Below are 23,790 nucleotides of genomic sequence, written 5' to 3' on the forward strand. Positions count from 1 at the left end.
TTGCATTTGTTTTTGCAATTGACAACCTGATCTTAAATTCTCATGGAAATGCAAGGAACCTAGAATAGCCAAAATGATCTTGAAAAAGAACAAAGTTGGAGGATTCACACTTCCTGATTTCAAAACACACTACAAAGCTACAATAATCAAGCCAGGGTGGTATTGTGGTATTGGAAGAAGGATAGAAATTGAAATCAATGAAACATAATTGAAAGTCCAGATAAACCTTTATATTTATGGTCAGTTGATTTTCAACATGGGTGCCAAGAAATTCACAGGAAAAAAAATCTTTCCAAAAATGGTGTGGAGACAACTGGATAGCCATGTACCAAAAAAAAAGGGGGGGGGTTAGATTGTATCTCACAACATATACAAAAATTAACTCAAAGTGGATCATAAACCTTAATGTAAGAGCTTAAACTATAAAACTCTTAGAAGAAAACATAAATGTAAATCTCCATGATCTTGGATTAGACAATGGTTTCTTAGGTACTGAAAGTACCTGCAACAAAATAAAAAATAAATTGGATTCCATAAAAATTTAAAAATTTTGTGCTTCAAAGGACACCATTAAGAAATTGAAAAGGCAACCCATGGAATGGGAGAAGATATTTGCAAATTGTTTATCTGACAAGGAACTTTCATCCAGAGTATATGAAAAACTCTTACAACTCAACAATGAAAAGACAAATAACCCAATTTAAAAATGGGTAAAGGATTGGGGCGCCTGGGTGGCTCAGTCGTTAAGCGTCTGCCTTTGGCTCAGGTCATGATCCTGGGGTCCTGGGATCAAGCCCTGCATTGGGCTCCCTGCTCGGCAGGAGGCCTGCTTCTCCCCCTCCCACTACCCCTGCTTGTGTTCCCTCTCTCACTGTGTCTCTCTCTGTCAAATAAATAAAATCTTTAAAATAAAATAAAATAAAAATGGGTAAAGTATTTTGATAGACATTTCTCCAAAGGAAATATATGAACAGCCAATAAGCACACAAAAGTGCTCAACATTGATGTGGGAAACGGAGGCAGAAGGAAATGTAGATAAAATTAAATCTCCCTAGGGATGCCTGGGTGGCTCAGTCGGTTAAGCCTCTGCCTTTGGCTCAGGTCATCATCCCAGGAGGCTCCTTGCTCAGGGATCCTGCTCCTCCCTCTGCCTGCCACTCCCCCTGCTTGTGCTCTTTCTCTCTCTCTGACAAATAAATAAAATCTTAAAAAAAAAAAATTATATCTCCCTATAACCTGCAGCCCATTAACACATACTTGAGATAGGCAGATTATAACATTCCTCCAGGATCCTGAGTCTTCTTTAACATATGAAAGTCCTTTTGGAACTTCCCTTATCTTTAGTTCTCCCAACCCCAAGGTATATAATCCGTTGCTCCTCACAATCCCGAGGCAGCAGGGAGCAGAGACAGCAGCTCTTTCTGCCATGGGTCCTGTCCCCGTGCTTTAATAAAACCACTATTTTGCATTGAAGATGTCTCAAGAATTCTTTCTTGGCCATTGGCTCCAGACCCCACCAACACAACAGCATTTAAAAAAAAAAACAAAAAAAAAAACCTACATCAAATATCATTAGTCAATAGGGAAATGGAAATCAAAATCAAAATGTGATACTACTTCACACCCACTAGGATGACTGTAATAAAAAAGACATAATAACAGGTGTAGAACCCTCATACACTGTTGGTGGGGATATAAAATGTACTGCTGCTTTGGAAAACATTTGGCAGTTCCTCCCAAAACTAAAGAATATAGCTTAACAGTTCCATTCCTAAGTATATACCTAAGAGAATTGAAGACATGTATGTGTATCTACCCAAATATTGTACATGAATGTTCATAGCAGCATTATTTATAATAGCCAAAAACTGGAAATAGCCAAATGTCCATGAACTGATGGATAGAAAAAGAAAATGTAGTATGTTCATGCAATGGAATATTACTCAGCCATAAAAAGGAATGGAACATGCTATTGTTCCTGATACATGCTATTTGGAGGGCAGCTATGCTCACCACTATACCCGTGTCCTATGGTGGCCTGCTCATGAGGCTGCAGGGTGATGCCAACAACCTGCATGGATTTGAAGTGGATTCCAGAGTTTATCTGCTGATGAAGAAACTGGCCTTCTGAAGCACCCAGGAAGCCAACCTTGCTGCTTAGTCACTCAGGACTTGGACATCCATTCGAGCCTGAGGAGCAGTTACTATTGACCACCTGTTCAGGAAGGGCTGGCTGGCTGGCCACTGGGGGCGCATCTTTAGGTGGTCTGGACTCAATGGGAAACTTGCCTGTGAAAGACCCAGTGGGAGGGCTTAAAAGGAATCAGAAGTTGTTTGTGTATATGATTTTTTAATTAAACTTTACTTTTTCAGACTCTTTTCCCCCACCTTAAAAAAATTTTTTTTAAATATATGTTCCTTTCGTTTTCCCCTAGAATACTACCTCTTTTTAATTTTTTGTTACCTCTTTATTATATAACAAAAACATAATTTATTACATAGCAAAAAATATAGGAACAAAGTTAAATTATTTTGAGTTTTAAGAAGCTTAAGTAATTAACTGTAGTGATTGCTCTTCCCATAGATATTAGGTTAAATGATGCCATAATTCAAAATTTAAAAAACATTTCTTTTATTTATTCATTCATTCATTCATTAGCAGGGGGAGGAGCAAAGGGAGAGGGAGAGAGAAAATCCCAAGCAGGCTCCATGCCCAGTGTGGAGCCCGATGCGGGGTTCAATCCCACAACCCTGAGATCATGACCTGAGTCAAAATCAAGAGTTGGACACTTAACTGACTGAGCCACCCAGGTGCCCCAAATTTAAAAACATTTCTATCAGATTGTCTCAAAATACTATATTGTTTCCTTTATCCTCCTAAACCTCCCATATATTTTTATTATGGGATTTTTAAACACACATGAAAGGATAGACGCTAGTATAATGAATCCCCATGTACCTATTTCCCAGATTCAATAATTATCCTCAATGCATGGCCAAAGGTATTTCATCTCACTCTACCCACTATCCCTTCAAATTACTTTTTTAAAGATTTTATTTTTTTAAAGTAGACTCTACAACCCCCTCCCCAAAAGTAAACTTTACACCCCATGTGGGGCTCAAACTTATGACCAAGATCAAGAATCAGATGCTCTACTGACTGCACCAGCCAATTATTTTGAAGCAAATCCTAGTTATATCATTTCATCTGTAAATGTTTTTGTGTGCTTCTCTAAGTGATAAGGACTCTTTTTAAGAAAATATAACCAGTACACCATTATCATAGATTAAATAAAAACAATTAACAATAATCCCCTCCTAGCAGATATCCAGAAGGAGACACTTCAAATGTATACAACTTATTATGTATGTTTTTCCCCAATACATGTTTTGAAATCTGTAATTAGAGCATATAATTCCTTACAAAAGTTAGGTCCTTGAAATTTTTTTATTGAACAAATTTTTGTAAAGCAGATCATACTTTTCCTCTAAGCCTACAAAGCAACTATTATATACCCAAGTATGCTAAAGAATAATAATAAACTATCTATCTGCAAGAATAATTTTCCTCAAGATGAAGGATACAGGATGTTTACAAATAGCAAATTATAGAAGGGTTTTTTAGTCTTGGAGCAAGAAAACTATCTAGGAACATAAAGCACACAACTTTTACAACTATAATTTGGTTTTTGTCTTCACTACCAAGGGATATATATTGGATACAGTGAATCTTGTAACAAATTGTCAAAATTCTAGAATTTATTTTTAAATGCATTATTTTTTAAATCTTTGGAAGAGTGAGTCCTAGATGACAGTATTACTAAGAATTCATTATCTCAAGCTAAACTTACAGTCTTGTTTTTTAACTCTTAATTTTGAAATAAGCTTAGACATAAAAAAAAGTTGCAAATAAAATATGAGTTCCTATATATATCCTTCATGCAACTTCCCCAAATGTTATTATTGGGATGCCATAGTTGAAGTAAGTGAATTTCAAGAAGGCATTTGACAAGATTTCCTTTATTATTATTCTTTTTAAAGATTTTATTTATTTATTTGACAGAGAGAGACACAGCGAGAGAGGGAACACAGGCAGGAGGAGTGGGAGAGGGAGAAGCAGGCTTCCCCAGGATCATGGCCTGAGCTGAAGGCAGACGCTTATGGACTAAGCCACCCAGGCGCCCCTGACAAGATTTCCTTTAAAATCTTATGTACAAGTTGCTCAATTGGTTAAGCATCTGTCTTCAGCTCAGGTTATGATCCCAAGGTCCTGGGTTTGAACCGCACGTTGAACCCCATGACAGGCTCCAGGTGGGGTTCCCTGCTCAGCAGGGAGTCTGCTTCTCCCTGTCCCTCTCCCTTTGCCCCTTCCCCACTTCGTGTGTGTATTTTCATGCTCTCTCAAATAAGTAAAAATCTTTTTAAAAATATGTTAGATAAAAATATTTCATTCTGTACTACAAAAATCAATTTTGATTTTCATTTTCCTAATATTGCCACTTTTTTAAAAGATCTTTATTTATTTATTTGACAGAGACAGAGAGAACATGAGCAGGGGGAGCAGCAGACAGAGGGAGAGAGAGAAGCAGGCTCCCCATTGAGCGGGGAGCCTGATGTGGGGCTTGATCCCAGGACTCTGGGATCATGACCCTAGGTGAAGGCAGATGCTTAACCAAGTGAGCCACCCAAGTGCCCCATATTGCCACTTTTTAAATGAAAGTATATTAAGGGGCGCCTGGGTGGCTCAGTCGTTAAGCGTCTGCCTTCAGCTCGGGTCATGATCCTGGGATCCTGGGATCGAGCCCCACCTTGGGCTCCCTGCTCCATGGGGGGCCTGCTTCTCCCTCTCCCACTCCCACTGCTTGTGTTCCTGCTCTCGCTGTCTCTCTCTCTGTCAAATAAATAAAATCTTTAAAAAAAAAAAATGAAAGTATATTAAAATTCTTATTGCCAAGAAAGAGGTAAGTGGGTCAGGTGATAATGTTGTTAGATAAAGTCATAAGGTAAAGTCCTAGTTACCTGAACAACTATACCCAGAAAATGTTACTTAATGGATAAATAACTTCTTGGTGAAAGGTTTGTAATATGCCAGAGTCTTCGTGTTTGCCATGTACTGTTGAACACCTTTATCTAATTCACTTTTTTTTTCTCTAAGATTTTATTTATTTATTTGTCAGAGAAGAGAGCATAACCAGGAGAAAGAGCAGGCAGAGGGAGAAGCAGGCTCCCACTGGGCAGGGAGCCCGATGTGGGGCTCGATCCCAGGACCATGGGATCATGACCTGAGCCGAAGGCAGACACCTCACCAACTGAGCCAGCCAGGTGCCCTTATCTGACTTTTAACAAAGAATTTGAGGGTATGGATGATACATTGTAGTATCTGATGATATTCAAAGAGATTGAGACAGAATGAACAAAATTATTTTAATAAGTTTAAATATTAAGGACAAAATATCATATTAAAAGATTGAAGGGAGCCTGCCTTGGAAGTTCAGGGAACAAGACATTAGGACTTTAGTTTACTGCAAACTCTTTGTGAGCCAAAACAGTGATGTGATTACCACCCTCCTAACTCAAAGCAAAAAAGATTACACTCTTCCGTTCTGGTCTGATCTCATTTGAAGCACTGTTTTAGACTTAGGAATCAGTTAATTCACATGGAGAAGCTGGAACATGCCCAAGGAGGGTAAAACAGTTGAATGGACTCGACTTGTTTTGCTTGGAGAAGAGAGGACATGGGAACATAACTGTTGTCTTCAGTTGTTTCATGACCTGTCCTATGAAGAGGGAGCCGACCTAGCAGGCCACACAAAACAGCAGAACTCATAATACAATAATATTAATAGCTGGCATTTTTTGAATATTTAATATATGATATGCATTTTGCATGCATTATCTTGTTTACTATAATCATTCAATGAGGGCTTTAGTTTCTTTTTTTTTTTTTTAAGATTTTATTTATTTGACAGAGACACAGCGAGAGGGGGAACACAAGCAGGGCAAGTGGGAGAGGGAGAAGCAGGCTTCCCGCTGAGCAGGGAGCCCGATGCGGGGCTCGATCCCAGGACTCTTGGATCATGACCTGAGCCGAAGGCAGACGCTTAACAACTGAGCCACCCAGGTGCCCCAGGGTTTTAGTTTCTATTATTATCTTGGTCTTACAGAATAGTAAAACAAAGCTCAGAAAGACCAAGGTCACACAGATAACATGTCAAAGTAGTTAATATGCATAATGAAGTAATACTTGTAATACATGTTAGGACAGGATAAATGTCCAATAAAATCTAGCTGCAATAATAATAATGTTACTATAATTATACTTAAATATTATTATTATTGTATTGACTTAGGCCAATGGCTCTCAGCCTTGGCTATACATTAAAGTCTCGTAGAGCACTTTAAAAAATACTGATGGTTGGGGTGCCTGGGTGGCTCAGTTAGTTAAGCGACTGCCTTCGGCTCAGGTCATGATCCTGGAGTCCCGGGATCGAGTCCCGCATCGGGTTCCCTGCTCGGCGGGGAGTCTGCTTCTCCCTCTGACCCTCCCCCCTCTAATGTGCTTGCTTTCTCTCATTCTCTCTCTCTCAAATAAATAAATAAAATCTTTAAAAAAAATAAAAAATAAAAAATAAAAAATACTGATGGTTGGATCTTACCTTTAGAGATTCTGACTGAAGTGGTCTGAGATATGGCTTGGGCATCTGACATTTTAAAGATTTATTTATCTGAGAGAGAGAGAGAGAGCACGAACGGGAGGGACAGAGGGACAGGGAGACAGAATCCCAAGCATACTCCTTGCTGAGTACAGAGCCTGAATCAGGGCTTGATCCCACGAGCCTGAGACCATGACCTGAGTGGAAACCAAGAGTCAGTTGCCCAACCAACTGCACTACCCAGGCACCCTCGCATCTGACTTATTTATTTATATACGATTTTATTTATTTATTTGAGACTTATTTATTTATATACGATTTTATTTATTTATTTGAGAGAGAGAGCACAAGCACAGGGGAGGGATAGAGGGAGAGGGAGAAGCAGACTCTCCGCTGAGCGGGGAGCCTGATGTGGGGCTCGATCCCAGGACCCTGGGATCATGACCAGAGCCGAAGGCAGCCACTTAACCAACTGGGCCACCCAGGCGCCCCATGGCATCTGACATTTTAAAAGCTCCCCAGGTTGGGGCGCCTGGTTGGCTCAGTCGTTAAGCATCAGATGCCTTCAGCTCCTGTCATGATCCCAGGGTCCTGGGATCGAGCCCCACGTCTGACTCCCTGCTCAGCAGGAGGCCTGCTTCTCCCTCTCCCACTCCTCCTGCTTGTGTTTCCTCTCTCACTGGCTCTCTCTCTGTTAGATGAATAAATAAAATCTTTTAAAAAATAAGATAAAATAAAAAGTAAAAGCTCCCCAGGTGAAGAAAAATTTACAAGAATACATCTGATAAAAACTTATGAAAATAAACAAAGAATTCTTCAAGCTGGGTGTGGAGCCTACTTAAAAAAAAAAACTCTTAAAATTCAACAATAAGTAAATGAATAATCCAATTTATAAAAATGGGCAACAGATCCAAAGAGATACCTCACCAAAGAAGATATGGCAAATAAGTGTATGAAAAGATGCCCAATATAACACGTCATTAGGGAATTGCAAATTAAAACAATATGTTACCACTATACACCTATTAGAATGGGCAAAATCCAAAACAATGATAAGACCAAATGCTGATGAGAATGTGGAGCAACAGTAACTCTCATTCATTGCTTATGGGAATGCAAAATGGTACAGCTACTTTGGAAGACAGTTTGGCACTTATAAAACTAAACATATTCTGGGGCGCCCGGTGGCTCAGTCAGTTATGCTTTTGACTTCAGCTCAGGTCATGATCTTAGGGTCTTGGGATCAGCCCCAAGTTGGGCTCAAGCGGGGGAGTCTGCTTGTCTCTCACCCTCTCCCTCTCACACTGCCCCTCCCCAGTTCGTGCTCTTGCTCTCTCTCACTCTCAGATAAATAAATAAAAACTTAAGAAAAAAAAAACCACTAAACATATTCTTACCATATGATCCAGAAATCATGCTCCTTGGTTATTTATCCAAATGAGTTGAAAGCTTATGTCCACATAAAAACCTGCACATGAAAAAAGAAAAAACTACACATGGATATATATATTTTTTTTAATGTTTTATTTATTTATTCATGAGAGTCAGAGAAAGAGAGAGGCAGAGGCAGAGGGAGAAGCAGGCTCCCCGCCTAGCAGGGAGCCCGATGCGGGACTTGATCCTAGGACCCTGGGATCATGACTGAGCCGAAGGCAGACTCTTAACCATCTGAGCCACCCAGGCGCCCCTACACATGGATATTTAGAGCAGCTTTATTCCCATTGCCAAAATTTGGAAGCATCCAAGATGTTCTTCAGTAGGTACATGGATTAATAACCTGTGGTACATCCAGACAATAGAATATTATTCAGTCCTAAAAGAAATGAGTTATTAAACCCTGAAAAGACATGGAAGAACCTTAAATGCGTATTACTAGGTGAAAGAAGCCAATCCAAAAAGGCTACATACTGGGGCACCTGGGTGGCTCAGATGGTTGAGCGTCTGCTTTCAGCTCGGATCATGATCCCAGGGTCTTGGGATCGAGCCCCACGTTGGGCTCCTGGCTCGGCGGGTAGCCTGCTTCTCCTTCTCCCTCTGCTTCTCTCCCTCTCATGCTCTCTCTGTATCTCTGTGTCTCAAATGAATAGATGAAATCTTTAAAAAAACAAAACAAACAAAAACAAAACGGCTACATACTATATGATTCCAACTGTATAACATTCTGGAAAAGGCAAAACTATGAACACAGTAAACAAGTGGTTACTAGGGCTACAAGGGAGTGAGAACTGAATAGATGGAATACAGGTGATCTTTAAGGCAGTGAAACTATTCTGTATGATACTATAATGATGAAAATGTGTCATGGTACATTTCATTTGCCAAAGCCTATAGAATGTACAACACCAAGAGTGAATCCTAATGTAAACCATGGGCTTTGAGTGATAGTGGTATGTCAATGCAGATTCATTAATTGTAACAAATATACTAGTCTGGTGGGGATTTTTTTATAAAGATTTTATTTATTTTGACAAAGAGAGAGCACAAGCTAACCTGGGGGAGCGGGAGAGGGAGAAGTAGGCTCTCTGCCGAGTAGAAGCCCAATGTGGGGCTGATCCAAGGACTCTGGGATCATGATCTGAGCCAAAGGCAGACACTTTACTGACTGAGACACCCAGGAGTCCCTGGTCAGGGATGTTGAAAGTGAAGAAGGTTGTGTATGTATAAGGGTAGGAGGTATATGGAAACTGTACTTTCTGCTCAATTTGCTGTACTTAAAATGGCTCTAAAAAATAGTTTATTAAAAAAAAATGTTCCCCGGGGCGCCTGGGTGGCTCAGTCGTTAAGCGTCTGCCTTCGGCTCAGGTCATGATCCCAGTGTCCTGGGATCCAGCCCCGCATTGAGCCCTGCATCGGCCTCCCTGCTTGGCGGGAAGCCTGCTTCTCCCTCGCCCATTCCCCCTGCTTGTGTTCCCTCTCTCGCTTTCTCGCTGTCAATAAATAAATAAAATCATTAAAATAAAAAATGTTCTCCAATGAATCTAATACGCAGCTAAGGTTGAGAACTACTGGCCTAGGTTTTTGCATGCATAAAAGCCTTAAATTCTTCTAATATCCATCTGATTAGGTAGCTGTGGTTATCCTATTTTACATATGAAGGAACTGAGGTTTGGAAGGATTAAATAATTTGCCAAGTTCACCAAGCTAGTAAAATGGGAACTGGTTTTTCACACACTGCTCAGCCAACTCTCGTGTGTATAGCCTTTTACCATACCACCTTTTAATAACTGAAGCTGGTAGATCGAAGTAAAGTGCATTGCCTCATGAAGTAATAATTTCCCAACACTGGAAATATAATAGAAGAATCTGGATAACAAGTCAGGGGTGGCACAGACAGATGACTACACTGTTTTTTTATTTTTATCTTTGTTTTGTTTTGTTTTCAACATGAAGGACGGTAAAATAGGTTATCTCTCTCTCTCTCTCTTTTTTTTTTTTTAGTTTCTTTATTTATTTAAGTAATCTCTACACTCAATGTGGGGCTTGAACTCACAACCCTGAGATCAAGAGTTGCATGCTTCCCCTACTGAGCTAGTCAGGCAGCCCAGGTTATCTTGAATATTCCTTCAGACTCTAAGAGCCCAAGAGTTGAAGGACCAGGTTTGAGAATTAGACCTGTCCTTTACTAGCTGTGAGAGCAGGAGCAAGTCACCTAACTTGTCTGAGATTTTTCTCTTATGTAAAATAATGCTTATGATAACACAGCTCATTTTTCATATATATTAAATAATACAGGAGGATAAATAATTTTTGTTAAAGTCTCTTGCTAACTGTAAATCTTTATAGAAATCAATTTTATGGTTTTTTAATTTTTTAAAGTAAGCTCTATGTCCAACATGGGGCTTGAACTCACAACCCGAGTATCAAAAGTCACATGCTCTACTGGCTGAAACAGCCAGGCACCCTTATAGAAATCACTTTTAACTTGAAGATGGCTAATAATCCTAACCCCTGCATCATATCACAGTGCTCCTTTGTTTACAACATCCAAAGCCTCCCCATTGCCCAAAGAACAAACTTCAGACTCCTTAGCATGGTGTTCAAGACTGTTAGCAAACTAATTCCAATTAACCTCAATGTTCTCTTCCAGCCACTAACTCTACCCGAGGTTCCAGCCAAATTTCATTTCCTACTGTTCCAAAATGGCCACACTCTTTCATAGTTACAGCTTCTCAGAAGTTGAGAGAAGCCAGAGAAAGTCCCATTTCCAGTTAAAAGTTGAAGAAATAGGGCGCCTGGGTGGCTCAGTTGGTTAAGCGACTGCCTTCAGCTCAGGTCATGATCCTGGAGTCCCTGGATCGAGTCCCACATCAGGCTCCCTGCTTGGCGGGGAGTCTGCTTCTCCCTCTGACCCTCCCCCCTCTCATGTGTTCTCTCTCATTCTCTCTCTCTCAAATAAATAAATAAAATCTTAAAAAAAAAAAGAATCTGTTTAAAAAAAAAAAAACCAAAAAATAAAAGTTGAAGAAATACCCATTTTTTTGTAGCATGTTTGAAATGTTTATATCTAATGATGCTTTTAATACATAAAAAACGTGATGCCATGTAACTGTGTTATTCACAAGATTTTTTTTTTTTTAAAGATTTTATTTATTTATTTGACAGAGAGAGAGATAGCAAGAGCAGGAACACAAGCAGGGGGAGTGGGAGAGGGAGAAGCAGGCTTCCCGTGGAGCAGGGAGCCCGATGCGGGGCTCGATCCCAGGACCCTGGGATCATGACCTGAGCTGAAGGCAGATGCCTAATGACTGAGCCACCCAGGCACCCCAAGATAGGATTTATTTTAAAAATTAATTCATAGTAATGTCAGCCAGTGGGATAAGAGTTTACATTTGAATGCTATCTTTCTTTCTGAACCTGTGAATCAATCCCAGTTAACTGTGTATATATTGAAGATACTTCATAAAAGTGGGGCCTATGCCCAAACAGTGACCTCTTCCCTGTTTCCCAAAAAAGGAGCCCTCTTCACACTTCTGTGCCTCTCCACCTGGTCTTCCTAATGTCTGGCCAGCTCCAACTGAACATTTGAGATGTAGTTCACACATCATTTTTTGTTTTTAAAGATTTTATTTATTTATTTGACAGAGAGTGAGACACAACAAGAGAGGGAACACAAGCAGGAGGGAGTGGGAAGGGAGAAGCAGGCTTCCCGTTGAGCAGGGAGCCCGATGCAGGGCTCGATCCCAGAACCCTGGGATCATGACCTGAGCCGAAGGCAGACGCTTAACGACTGAGCCACCCAGGCCCCCACACATCATTTTTGAAGGCTTCTGACATGCCATTACCTCCTTGATGTTCTCAGTGTAGTTGACAATATTTCTGTGATAAGTATTATCATAGAGGAAGACAAGCGAAGTGTGTTCACATCTACCTTCTCCTAGACTTTTATATAGTTTATTGAAGATGAAGTCTGTGACCCACTGCCTTATACTGTGTCTGGTACATAGCAATTCCCAATGGCCATTCTTCTTCTTCTTTTTTTTAAGATTGATTTATTTATTTGAGAGAGAGAAAGAACATGAGCCTGGGGAGGGGCAAAAGGAGAGGGAGAGAGAGAATCCTCAAGCAGACTCCCTGCCTAGCAGCATCTGCTCTGCAAGACTTGATCCAAGGACCCCGAAATCACCTGTGCTGAAGTCAGTCACTTAACTGACTGAGCCACCCAAGCGCCCCTCAATGGCCACTATTACTATATTTTGACATGGAGGTGAAATACTAACATGTAAACATATCCTGGTTGCTTGGGATATATATTCAGGTATAGTCAGTTGCTTTCACAAGATCTTCTGCTTTGTCAGGGCTTTATTCTTTTACTTGAATGCTCTTGTTCTGGAATTTCATATTTTAATTTAAAATAACATACTGAAATCACAATAAAAGTCATAGCACTTTTTGGATAAGGTTTCTTTAAAGCATACTACAGTCATTCATTTTGGGATATATAAGGGGTGATGCGAATAAAGATGGTGGGGGAATAAAGGAAAATATGCCTTAAAAAATTACTTAAGTGTAGTCTCTTCTAACTTTTCTATTTTCTGTTAATAGCATAATCACTTTCCTAGCTTCCAAGTCCTCTCTGCAGGTTAAAAAATAAGAATTGTCGGCCCCTGCGTGGCTCAGTCAGTTAAGCGTCTGCCTTCAGCTCAGGTCATGATTGGGATTGAGTCCCGCGCAGAGCTCTCTGCTCAGCTCAGTTAAGTGTCTGCCTTCAGCTCAGGTCATGGTTCCAGGGTCCTGGGATTGAGTCCCGTTCGCAGGGCTCTCTGCTCAGCGGGGTGCCTGCTTCTCCCTCTTCCTCTGCTCCCCCTGCTCGTGCTCTCTCGTTCACTCTCGCTCTATCTTAAATAAGTAAAAATCTTTTAAAAAAATAAAGAATAAAAAAGAATTGAAGTTAGTATTTAAATTCTGATCTTTTTAAAAAAATAATTGTTGGGCGCCTGGGTGGCTCAGTTGGTTAAGCGACTGCCTTCGGCTCAGGTCATGATCCTGGAGTCCCTGGATGGAGTCCCGCATCGGGCTCCCTGCTCGGCAGGGAGTCTGCTTCTCCCTCTGACCCTCCCGACCCTCCCCCCTCTCATGCTCTCTCTCTCTCAGTCTCTCTCGCTCAAATAAATAAATAAAATCTTTAAAAAAAAAATCATTGTTAGATTTAGCTCTTCTCCATTCTTATTGCCAATAACTAGGCCCTTCCTTCCTCCACCATTAGCGGATTTCAGCAACCTCCCAGCTAATTGTCTTGTCTAGGTAGCTCCTTTTAGCCATTCTGTCAATCTTTCTAAGACTGATTTTTCTCATCAGTGTTCTAATCCAAAACTTGTTACTTATCTAAGCCAAAATTCTTCAGTTGGCATGCAAGGCCCTGCATGCTTTAGTCCCAACCTTGTCTCCCCTTCATTGCTTAATGCAGGTTCTTTGCTTGGGGCACAGTTTCTCTTTCCTTTGTCAGAAGATATCAGGCTTTTGCTTGTATTCTTTGCCCTCCCTTGCACTGTCCATATCCCACCCATTCTTCACAGTCCATAAAGACCCTCCTCCTTGAAGATTTTATTGGCAGCTCCACATCGTAGTCATAGCTCCCAAACAATTATTGTCATGTGTTGTAGTTGTGACAAGATAGTAGAATCCTCTACCCTTTTGTCTTGATTTGAACTGATAACAGGAGACCTAGGGACCATGACCTGTGACAGTGGGATATGTGCCCATATATATATTTGAAGTGCAAATCTGTAATTTCCAAAATACTGGTTCTTCAAGCATATGCAGATTGCTTAAAAGAACACAACTCAAATACTATTATGTAATATTCATTTTTGTTATAAAAGATGGAAAGGGGAGAGTACAGTGAGAGTGTCTGAGGTATGGGTTTACTTATCTCCCAAACCAAGGGATTCATTTCTTTATTTAAAAAAAGCTATATTCACATTTCCAATTAACTACATCCTAAGAATCTCCAAGTAGGTCTTATAAGCAGGTCTATTTTATTCTCAAAGCGTGTGAAACACAAAACGTTTGAAGGGAATAACCACGGAGGTACTTGAGACCACAACCCACAAGAAAAAGAGTCAAAAGCACCCTCTCAGCGGTGCTGCTTACCGGGACGCCACTGGGCCTGAATTTACGCTTTTTGGAGCCTCAGTTCTCTCATCAGTGCAATGGAGATAATGCTTGAAAATATTTACTTCCCGGGGTTGTGGTGAAAGGTTTTCCTTCTGGTGAACTGCGGGCGGTTTGCCTCCTAAGACCCCAGGGAGGTGCTTTTCCTCCCGGGACGCACTTCCGTGCGCGAGTAGGGCTGCCTCGCAGGGAGGGGGGAGCGCGCGGCGCAGTACGGGCTGCCCGGCCCGCTGGGGTTCGGCAAGGACAGGTTGGCCACAGCTATGACGTGTAGCGTGGGGGCCTAACAGCAGGAGCACGCCAAGTGTGTAGGCACGGTGCAAAACAGGCTGAGCGTGCGTGCACCAGTGTGCGGGCGTACGACAGAAAAGCGACAGCTGACTAGGGAGTCCGAGGCCCGCAGGGCCACAGCGTCCTGGTAGTGGCGGCCACGCGTCCCGCCGCCCGGCTACCCAGGTTGGGGCTACTGCGCCGCCGGCCGACCGGTCTCCGCAGCGCCCCACCTGGCGGCCGGTGGGGTCGCTGCCGGGAGAGTCGATTTGCTCCGCCTCCGCCGAGCTCGGCTGTCCTCCGCAGCTTCCCCTCCCCCCTCTCGCCCGACCCTCCTCCCTTCCCCCTCCGGGATCGCGATGGACGCGGCCGCCCCCCGCCGCCGCCGCCGGCAGCACCGCGCGGGCCTCTGAGCTGCGGGCCTGAGGAGCCGCGTGCTGGGGACCGGACGTGCGCTGGCTGCCGCCGGTCGGGGGAACCTCTCGCTTCCCTGTCACCGGGTCCCCGCGTAGGAAGGGGAGGGACGAGGCGCGGCTTTTCCTGTGCCGCTTGCCCGGCTCGACCTGCGCGGCCTGCGGCTTCCTGGTAACTCGAGGGCCGCGGCCGGGCCTGGCTCTGCCCGCGGCCTGCTTGGAGCTGGACCGGAGCGGTTTGGGACGACAAGCCCCGGTAAGAGCTTGAGGGACGGGGAGGCGGAAGCGCCTTAGGCGGTCGGAAGGGCCAGGCCTGGGGGCCGGGACCCGGGATGCCCGGCGGCGTGCGGGGAGCGAGACCCCGGCTCCGGGTGAGGTCGGCCGGGCTGCTGCGGACTAACCCGCTTAGCCCCTTTGTTCCCCTCCCCCGGCCCTGCCCGCGGTGGGGCCCGCCTTGTTCGAGCCGGAGCCTGGCTTGCCCGAACCGGAGCCCAGGGCGGGCCCCCCCTTGCCCTTGAGAAGGGTTCGCCTCCCGGTCGGGCCAGGGACGTCCCCCCGAGCCTTGAAGTTCCGGGCGCCGCTCCCGAGAGACCCGCCGCCCTGCTCGGCCCGGCGGCCTGCTCTGGGCACGGAGGCTTGCTGCCCCTCCTCCAGAACTTCCCCCTCGTAGACACAGGTAGCTAACTTAGCAAGGTTTGGTGCCAGGAAACCAGAGCGCGGTGCCTGCGCTTCCCGGCGCGGCGCTCGACTGGGCCCGGAGTGTTGGGTCATCCTTGCTGGTCGCCGCCGTTGGGTGCCCACCGGGACCGGCGGCTGGATTCACACACCTGCATCTGGGTTACCTGGGATCCAAAGCTGTCCTTCCGTCGGGGCGCCTCCGGGCTTTTGTAATGACTTGCCTCTTGGGGCTGCTTCTCTATTTTGTATTATTATTATTTTTAACCAACTGCCCCATTCTGTGGAGATGGGGAAAGAGGGCCATAGATTGGCCTGTATTCGGATCCGTAAGGTGTTAGTCCATTGCATTTACTTTTAGCATTTCTTTTTAAACTTTTAAGAGTTGCCAAGACTGCCAGAATTCTTAACTACGCCTTTATTCATAGATACAACTTGTATCTGATTATTGTTTGTATGTGGATGTCTTAAGGAGCAGTAAGTAAATTGGGGAGTCAGCAGAATTTGTGGAATTGGAGATCATTTTATTTTTTTTTTTTAAAGATTTTATTTATTTATTTGAGAGAGAGAGAATGAGAGAGAGCACATGAGAGGGGGGAGGGTCAGAGGGAGAAGCAGACCCCCCGCCGAGCAGGGAGCCCGATGCGGGACTCGATCCCGGGACTCCAGGATCATGACCTGAGCCGAAGGCAGTCGCTTAAGCGACTAAGCCACCCAGGCGCCCCTGGAGATCATTTTAAAGCAGAAACTTAGTTTGAAGGGGGATTGGACACAGTGCTTAGAATCATCTCCTCAAAATACGGAATCTAACACATATCTGAAGATCAGTTTTGGGTGGAGGATGGGGTAAGAAGTTTGCTGGGGAAAAAAAAAGAACCTTTAGTAAGGTGTCTCTGCCTTTTGGCACAGACGTTGGTGATAGCAGTAGTGGGATCTGAAGCTTGACTGTGTTTGACAAAGACAGCTCTGGTTTTCAGTTAAGTAGCAACCTAATCAGCTTATACTCTAGCGCAAAACTGATTTTTATTTAGTATGATATATGAATGTTAAACTAGAGAAATAAAGTTGAAAAACTGCATTAAAGTACTCTCTCAAACATACTTATGAGTCTTTTCTGATTCCTAGGAGGACACCAAGAACATTTGGTTCTAGCCGATGTAAAAGAAAATTTTTTAAACCCAAGCTGATCAGCCCTGGATATTTAAAGGACTTTTTCCTTTTACTTTTTTAATTTAAGCAAAGAGGCTTTTAAAAAACCATGGCAGATGTGGATCCTGATACATTGCTGGAATGGCTACAGATGGGACAGGGAGATGAAAGGGATATGCAACTAATAGCCCTTGAACAGCTATGCATGCTGCTTTTGATGTCTGACAACGTGGATCGTTGTTTTGAAACGTAAGTACATCCCTTCATCATCTTCTTTTGGGGTTGCTGTGGTGACATCTGTTTTCAACCATTTGCAGACTTCCGTTTGTGTAGACTTTTCTCTAGTGAGTTTTAAAATTATCTTTTAAAAAGTTTCTCCAGTTTTGGATTTACACTTTTCTGAGAAATAAACACTGGTAGGTGAAGTAATTCCTGTAATGATAATTGTGATGACACAAATATATGTTTGTTGAATGAATAGGAATTAGGGAATACTAATTTAACCCATAGCTTGCTTGATTTATTTTCAAAATATCTTATGAACTAGGAAAATACAAATACTTCTTTAAAGGTACCTGTTTCTGGACCAAGAAATTAACTTGAAATAAACATGAAAATACAGAAGATGATGAACAGTTTCCAACTGCCCCTTTCTTCATTAGTATTAACTCATATGACATTATACTTTCCTTAAAGCAAATGATTGCTTTGTAAATTTCAGTTTGGAGGCTATAAATTGGGTGTTACTTACGTAGCATATTTTTGGAACAGTAGAAACAGATTTAGTAATTTGGAGTTTAAACAATTTTATTCAGAGGTTTTAATGTAGAATTTGTGTGAAAATGTAAAAGAATTCATTACTAGATTGGCTATTAATGCTATTTTTCCTCTTTAACCATTCTGAATACAGAACACATTTGGTTTTTACTGTTTATATTATTTACAATTTTGAATTCTGATAGTAAGTAAATGAAAACTCAGATTTTCTATATTTGTTTTAATGCCATTTTGAGGTAATTAGAAAATGAGATGTTGACTTAAAATTTTGTATAATTATCTTAATTTCGTTGAGGTGGCAATAAAGATTGTTATTACTAAATGGACAAAGTATTTTTTTCTTTAAGATATATTTATTAGAGAGAGAGTATGTGCAGGCAAGTGTGAGTGGGTGGTGGTGGGGGAGAAGCAGACTCCTTGCTGAGCAGGGAAACCTGTCTTGGGGCTCGATCCAATCCCAGGACCCAGGGATCATGACCCGAGCCGAAGGCAGCCGCTTAACCAATTGAGCCACCCAGGCACCCCTAAACTGACAAAGTATTTTTAATTGTTTTCATTTTTAAATGAATAATTAATGAAGATGAATTAATAAATTAATAATTCTTAGTTATAAATCCCATAAGACAATAAAAATCTTAGGATAAAAATCCTTATAAACAAAGTTTCAAATCACTATTTTTTATTTTTGTTTTCTTTCAAGATTTTATTTGAATTCAAATTAGTTAACATGTAGTATAGTATTAGTTTCAAGGGTAGAATTTAGTGATTCATCAGTTAACCCATCCCCCCAACCCCAAATCACAATTTATTAATGGCCCATTCATGTCAACTAGTTTTTGTTAATAACAAACTTTGAATGCATAATAACCTAGCCCCCCTGTTGATACTTATTTTAGCAGGATTCATAGAAAAGTAAAGTAGATTTTTGAGTATTTATAGATTTCATTAGAGGGTCTTTATTACCTGAGAATTACTTTCGGTTTTTTAAAAAAGTTACACTCGCTGGGGCACCTGGGTGGCTCAGTCAATTAAGCGTCTGTCTTCGGCTTTGGTCATGATCCCCGGGTCCAGGGATCAAATCCCGCACTGGGTTCCTTGCTCGGTGGGGAGCCTGCTTCTCCCTCTCCTCCCAGCTTGTGCTCGCTTGTGCTCTCTGTGGCTATCTTTGTCTCTCTCTCTCAAATAAATAAATAAAATCTTTAAAAACTAAAAAGTTATACTTGCCAATTAATGATTGTTTTGTATCTTTATTAAGTACTGATATATAGTAGAGATATTTGTAATGGCAGTTAAAAAAGGTGTTACCTTATTAAAACAATTTTAAAGGAAATATTTATTTTTAAAGATTTTATTTGAGAGAGAGAGAGAGCATGAGAGGGGGGGAGGGTCAGAGGGAGAAACAGATTCCCCACTGAGCAGGGAGCCCCATGCAGGACTCCATCCCAGGACTCCAGGATCATGACCTGAGCCAAAGGCAGTCGCTTAACCAACTGAGCCACCCAGGTACCCTTAAAGGAAAATTTTTTAAAATAGAAAACATCCCTATATAAAATCCTACCATCCTAACATAACTGTTCTTTCCATTTTCCCTTCTAGGCTTATTTATATTTGATATAATATAAATTTATGAAAGATGAAACTGAAGTCAGATGTGGACTTAATATTTTTTATTTACTAAGATAACAAGATTATTTCGAATTGGAATGGTTACCCCTGTTTCATGTAGCATACCAGTAATTTATCTATCAAAAAACGGATGTTTGATGAAATTTGTGACAATTTTTTAAAAAACAGTTTGCTCTCTTTGTTCTATAGTCAGATTTTCTTGTCACAAGAAAAATTGTTTGATTCCTTTAAACCAGAGAGGCAGCATGGTGAGATGAAAAGAATGGGCTGTGGTATCAGAGACTTGGGTTCAGATTCTTGGATTCTTGGTTGGCTAGGTCTCATTTAGCCTTTGAGAGCCTTAGTTTAGGTTCTTTCTCTGTAGAATAGCAGTAGACTCCTTGTGAGGATTAAAGGAAAGAATGTATGTGAAAAGTGTTTTGGGTAAAGCGGGCTACCCACTAATACTACATTTCTAACATAACATTTCTAATTTTGAATTTTATTTTGGGACTTTATTTTGTGAAGCTGATCGATTTTGGAGAGTCTTTTTAAATTCTTTGCAAGAATCAACAAACAGGGTAGGGGGAAAAACAAGATGATGTGTGTATTTTGAATATTGGTGAAAATTTCCTGTACCAACTTGATTTCATAAGATACTAGCATACAGGGGCGCCTGGGTGGCTCAGTCGTTAAGCGTCTTCCTTCGGCCCAGGTCATGGTCCCAGGGTCCTGGGATTGAGCCCCACCCACCTTAGGCTCCCTGCTCGGTGGGAAGCCTGCTTCTCCCTCTCGCACTGCTTGTGTTCCCTCTCTCGCTATGTTTCTATCTGTCAAATAAATAAATAAAATCTTTAAAAAAAAAAAGATACTAGTAAACAGCCCTTATTTATATTGAATAAAGCAAAAGATGTCTATGTTCATATACATTTTTGCCTTATTACCTTGTATTAATAGTTATATGTCTCTTTAGGCAGGAAAGGCAGATGGTGTGGTAGAATAATGGCCTTTGGGATGGGATAGATTTGGGTTCAGGTTTTTGTGAAGATTAAAAGGGATAATATATGTGAAATCCCTAGCATAGTGCTTTTCACATAATAGTTAAGTCTTTTCCTTTAACTTAATATTATACGTGGCTCTCCATTTTTTGGAGAGTTTTGACAGTTTGAAGTGAAGGGGTGTACATTTTCTGTGAAGCTGTGATTCTTCCTATTAATGCCTGAACTTACAGGGTAATGCTCTAGAAAATAAAATTCAAGTTCGAGGTGAGTTTTTGCTTTCATCTGTGATATGTTGGTGAGTTAAATTTAATATGTTATAAATTTAATCATAGTTAAGTTTAATGAGTTACAAATGAGTTTGCATTCACATTAAAATAGATTATTGTACATGTTATTATAAATAGGTAAATCCTGCTCACTTGTAGATCCTGCCTACTATCTCTTCAGGTAGTATAATTTAAAAGTTATATTTTCTGGGTAGAATCTAAGATCTAGAAAATGGGATATTAGGTATAGTAATTTTATTTTTTTTAAAGATTTTATGTATTCATTCATGAGAGAGAGAGAGGCAGAGGCAGAGGGAGACACAGACAGACTCCCTGAGGAGCAGGGAGCCTGACTCGGGGCTCGATCCCAGGACTCTGGGATCATGACCTGAGCAAAGGCAGATGCTTAACTGACTGAGCCACCCAGGTGCCCTAGGGATAGTACTTTTAGGTACTAGAAGGCTCTTTTTTTCCTTTTCTTTTCTTTTCTTCTTTTTTTTTTAAGAGAGGAAGCGGGGTAGGGGCAGAGGGAGTGAGAGAATCTTAAGCAGACTCCATGCCCAGCATAGGTCGCAATCTCAACAGCCCTGTGATCATGACCTGAGCCTAAATCAAGAGTCGGATGCTTAACCAACTGAACCACCCAGGCGCCTGAAGTCTCAAAAAATAATCATTTTAGTTAATTATGAGGGCACAAAAGGATGTACAGTACAAAGTCTCTCCCTCTCCTTTCTCCTGGCTAATCATTTCAGAGGCAACCATCATTAATCATTTTCCTAGTGTATTCTTTGAGCGATATCCCAAGGAAGAAGGTCTTGAGTCTGGATTCCAAAGTGGTTGAACACAGTGGTAAAAACTTCCTGTTGTATATTTATAGTAAAAGGTAAAAAATACCTATAGTAGTGACAAAGCTTTTAACCTTTTATTTATTTTTTTTCAAAGATTTTATTTATTTATTTGACAGAGAGAGACCCAGCGAGAGAGGGAACACAAGCAGGGGGAGTGGGAGAGGGAGAAGCAGGTTTCCCGCTGAGCAGGGAGCCCTATGCGGGGCTCTATCCCAGGATGCTGGGATCATGACCTGAGCTGAAGGCAGATGCTTAACGACTGAGCCACCCAGGCACCCCAGCTTTTAACCTTTTAAAGATTTCGAAGATTTTATTTATTTGAGAGAGAGAGAGAACACAAGTAGGGGAAGGGGCAGAGGGAGAGGGAGAAACAGACTCCCTGCTGAGTGCTGAGCCCTACTTGAGGCTCGATCCCAGGACCCTGAGATCACGACCTGAGCCAAAGTCAGAGGCTTAACTAACTGAGCTGCCCAGGTTCCCCTAACCATTTAAATTGTCTTCCTACTTTATGTCAGGTGTTAGGTGATGACCAAAACAGATACAGTCTCTATTTTTATGGTGCCTAGTAGTCTGATAGAGAAGGCAGATATTAAATAATTATAGAAATAAAACTGTGGTTATAAACATTTACTAAGTGCAATGAAGGAAAAGAGTAGGGTGCTGTGACAGTATGTAGAAGGGACATGACCTGGAAGGGTAGGGGTAGTCCGAGTGGCCTTCTTTGAAGAAGTGGTTTTTTCTAAAGATACGAAGGATGAGTAAGAGTTTATGGGATGAATTATGTAGAGGAGGTAGAAGGGTGTTCAAAGAGGAGGCAATGTGTGAAGAATTTGAAGTGGGATTGAGGAACTTGGAGAACACTAGTGTGACTGGGACAAGGAAAGTTTGCCAGAGTGCTGCGTAGGAGGTAGGGGCTAGATGGAATGGAGTCTTTTGCATATGATAAGTAAAGCTTTTGGTTTTATCTTAAGAGCAATGCAAAGGCAGTGAAATACTGCAAAAGAATGACTGATATGATTACATTTGTCTTTCAAAAACATTACCTGCTCTTTTGAGAATAGAATAGATGTGTGGAGAGGACAGAAAGAACACATTCTTCTAGACTTGGTAGATTATGGTCCAGAGAGAGTTTGGTGTAATAGGAGTAGGAAGAAGTGGATAGAGATAGATTTAGGAAGTAAAAGAGTCAGAACTTGTTGAATGATTGGATATGAGAGAGTGAGAAAGGAAGTATCATGGATTACTCAGGTTATAATGGATGGTGATGCCATTCAGTGAGAGAGAACACTGGAAGAGTTTTGAGGGGCTGAGATCATGAGTTTGGATTTGGCTGGATTCTCATATCTGCCTCTGCATTCAGCCTGCTGGATTATGTTTTTTTTTTTTTTAAGATTTTATTTATTTATTTGAGAGAGAGAGACTGAGAGAGAGAGCACATGAGAGGGGGGAGGGTCGGGTGGGTCAGAGGGAGAAGCAGACTCCCTGCCGAGCAGGGAGCCTGATGCGGGACTCGATCCAGGGACTCCAGGATCATGACCTGAGCTGAAGGCAGTCGCTTAACCAACTGAGCCACCCAGGCGCCCTGGATTATGTTTTGATAGAAATATATGAAAAAATCATCCTCCACAAATGTAGTTGGAAAAGGGAGGAATGTTGTAATGATTTTTTAAACATAATTATGGGTATTCTTTGATAGCATACCAAAACTGGACAAGTGATAGTTTCTTAAGGGTTAGTTATAATGTGGATTCTGAATCATATGAATGAGCTTTTTGTACCCTGTTACATAAAATATATTGGTCTCGTACTTTGAGTGGATTTTTTTTTTAACCCATGTTTAAGCTTGTAAAATTGTGCACTGGTAATGGATTTATCAAGCTATACAGATAATCCAGATGTTGATTGACATATGTCATTCTATAGTATCACAAACTCACATTTGTTTAATATGAATACTGATCTCATCAGAAAGGTTTCAATATTGGGAAGCTGTCTAGCTCATGGTGGCAGATACAAGTTTTCCAAAATTGTCATTTTTGCTTGAAAGCTTTAATGTTATCATTGGCAATAAGTACTGTCAGTTGTTTTCCTTGAAGTGGAAGTCTTGCTTCGTTAAATTTTGAGAAAATGTTTGCCAGATTTCCAAGTCTGAATAATCACAGTTTGTCTGAAGTTCTTTCAAGTAAAAATGGTGTTGGTGAAAAAAAGTCTAGTTGAACTCTCCAACAGTTACACAAGTGCTTTCCCTTGACACAACCATCATTCTTCAGGAGGCAGATGTGCTTTATACTTACTTCCCATTTCCTGAAGTAGGTTATTAAAAAGATAGGTATTCAAGGGTTGCGATTTAGCAAAATTAGTAATTTTTTTCCTTCATCAGGGTTATTCTGTAGTGAAACTGCCTGCCCCCAGCCCCCAGCCCCCCAATGCCAGAGCTCGGCAGTGAAGAATACAGCTCCCAGTAGTACAGTTTAGTGCCCTTGCCTTGATTCCTGCTGAAACGCCAGCAGTTTCTTCCACCA

The 23,790-nt window shown here is 41.6% G+C and overlaps 1 protein-coding gene and 1 long non-coding RNA gene across 15 annotated transcripts in view; one reads left to right on the forward strand and one right to left on the reverse strand.

Moving 5' to 3' along the window:
- Window positions 1–14,725, reverse strand: part of LOC145723217 (uncharacterized) — a 90,946-nt gene extending 76,221 nt beyond the window's left edge. For all 4 annotated transcript variants that reach the window (XR_014148117.1, XR_014148119.1, XR_014148120.1 and 1 more), the window contains exon 1: window positions 14,244–14,725. This is a non-coding gene — a long non-coding RNA (uncharacterized LOC145723217). The remainder of the gene's footprint in view (window positions 1–14,243) is intronic.
- Window positions 14,726–14,870: 145 nt separating this feature from the next.
- The window catches only part of HECTD1 (HECT domain E3 ubiquitin protein ligase 1), an 88,631-nt gene continuing 79,711 nt past the window's right edge, over window positions 14,871–23,790 (forward strand). For 7 of the 11 annotated variants that reach the window (XM_081829448.1, XM_081829453.1, XM_081829450.1 and 4 more), the window contains exons 1-2: window positions 14,872–15,203; window positions 16,748–17,020. In XM_081829448.1, coding sequence (XP_081685574.1) covers window positions 16,881–17,020 — 140 coding nt within the window. In that variant the 5' untranslated portion in view covers window positions 14,872–15,203; window positions 16,748–16,880. Of the gene's footprint in view, window positions 15,204–16,747; window positions 17,021–23,790 lie in introns of all 11 variants that reach the window. The other 4 variants (XM_081829457.1, XM_081829458.1, XM_081829454.1 and 1 more) reach the window with 3 other exon arrangements.

Source organism: Leptonychotes weddellii, chromosome 9 (assembly GCF_054177405.1).
Source record: "Leptonychotes weddellii isolate Sample4059 chromosome 9, ASM5417740v2, whole genome shotgun sequence".
In the NCBI taxonomy this organism is placed as follows: Eukaryota; Metazoa; Chordata; class Mammalia; order Carnivora; family Phocidae; genus Leptonychotes; species Leptonychotes weddellii.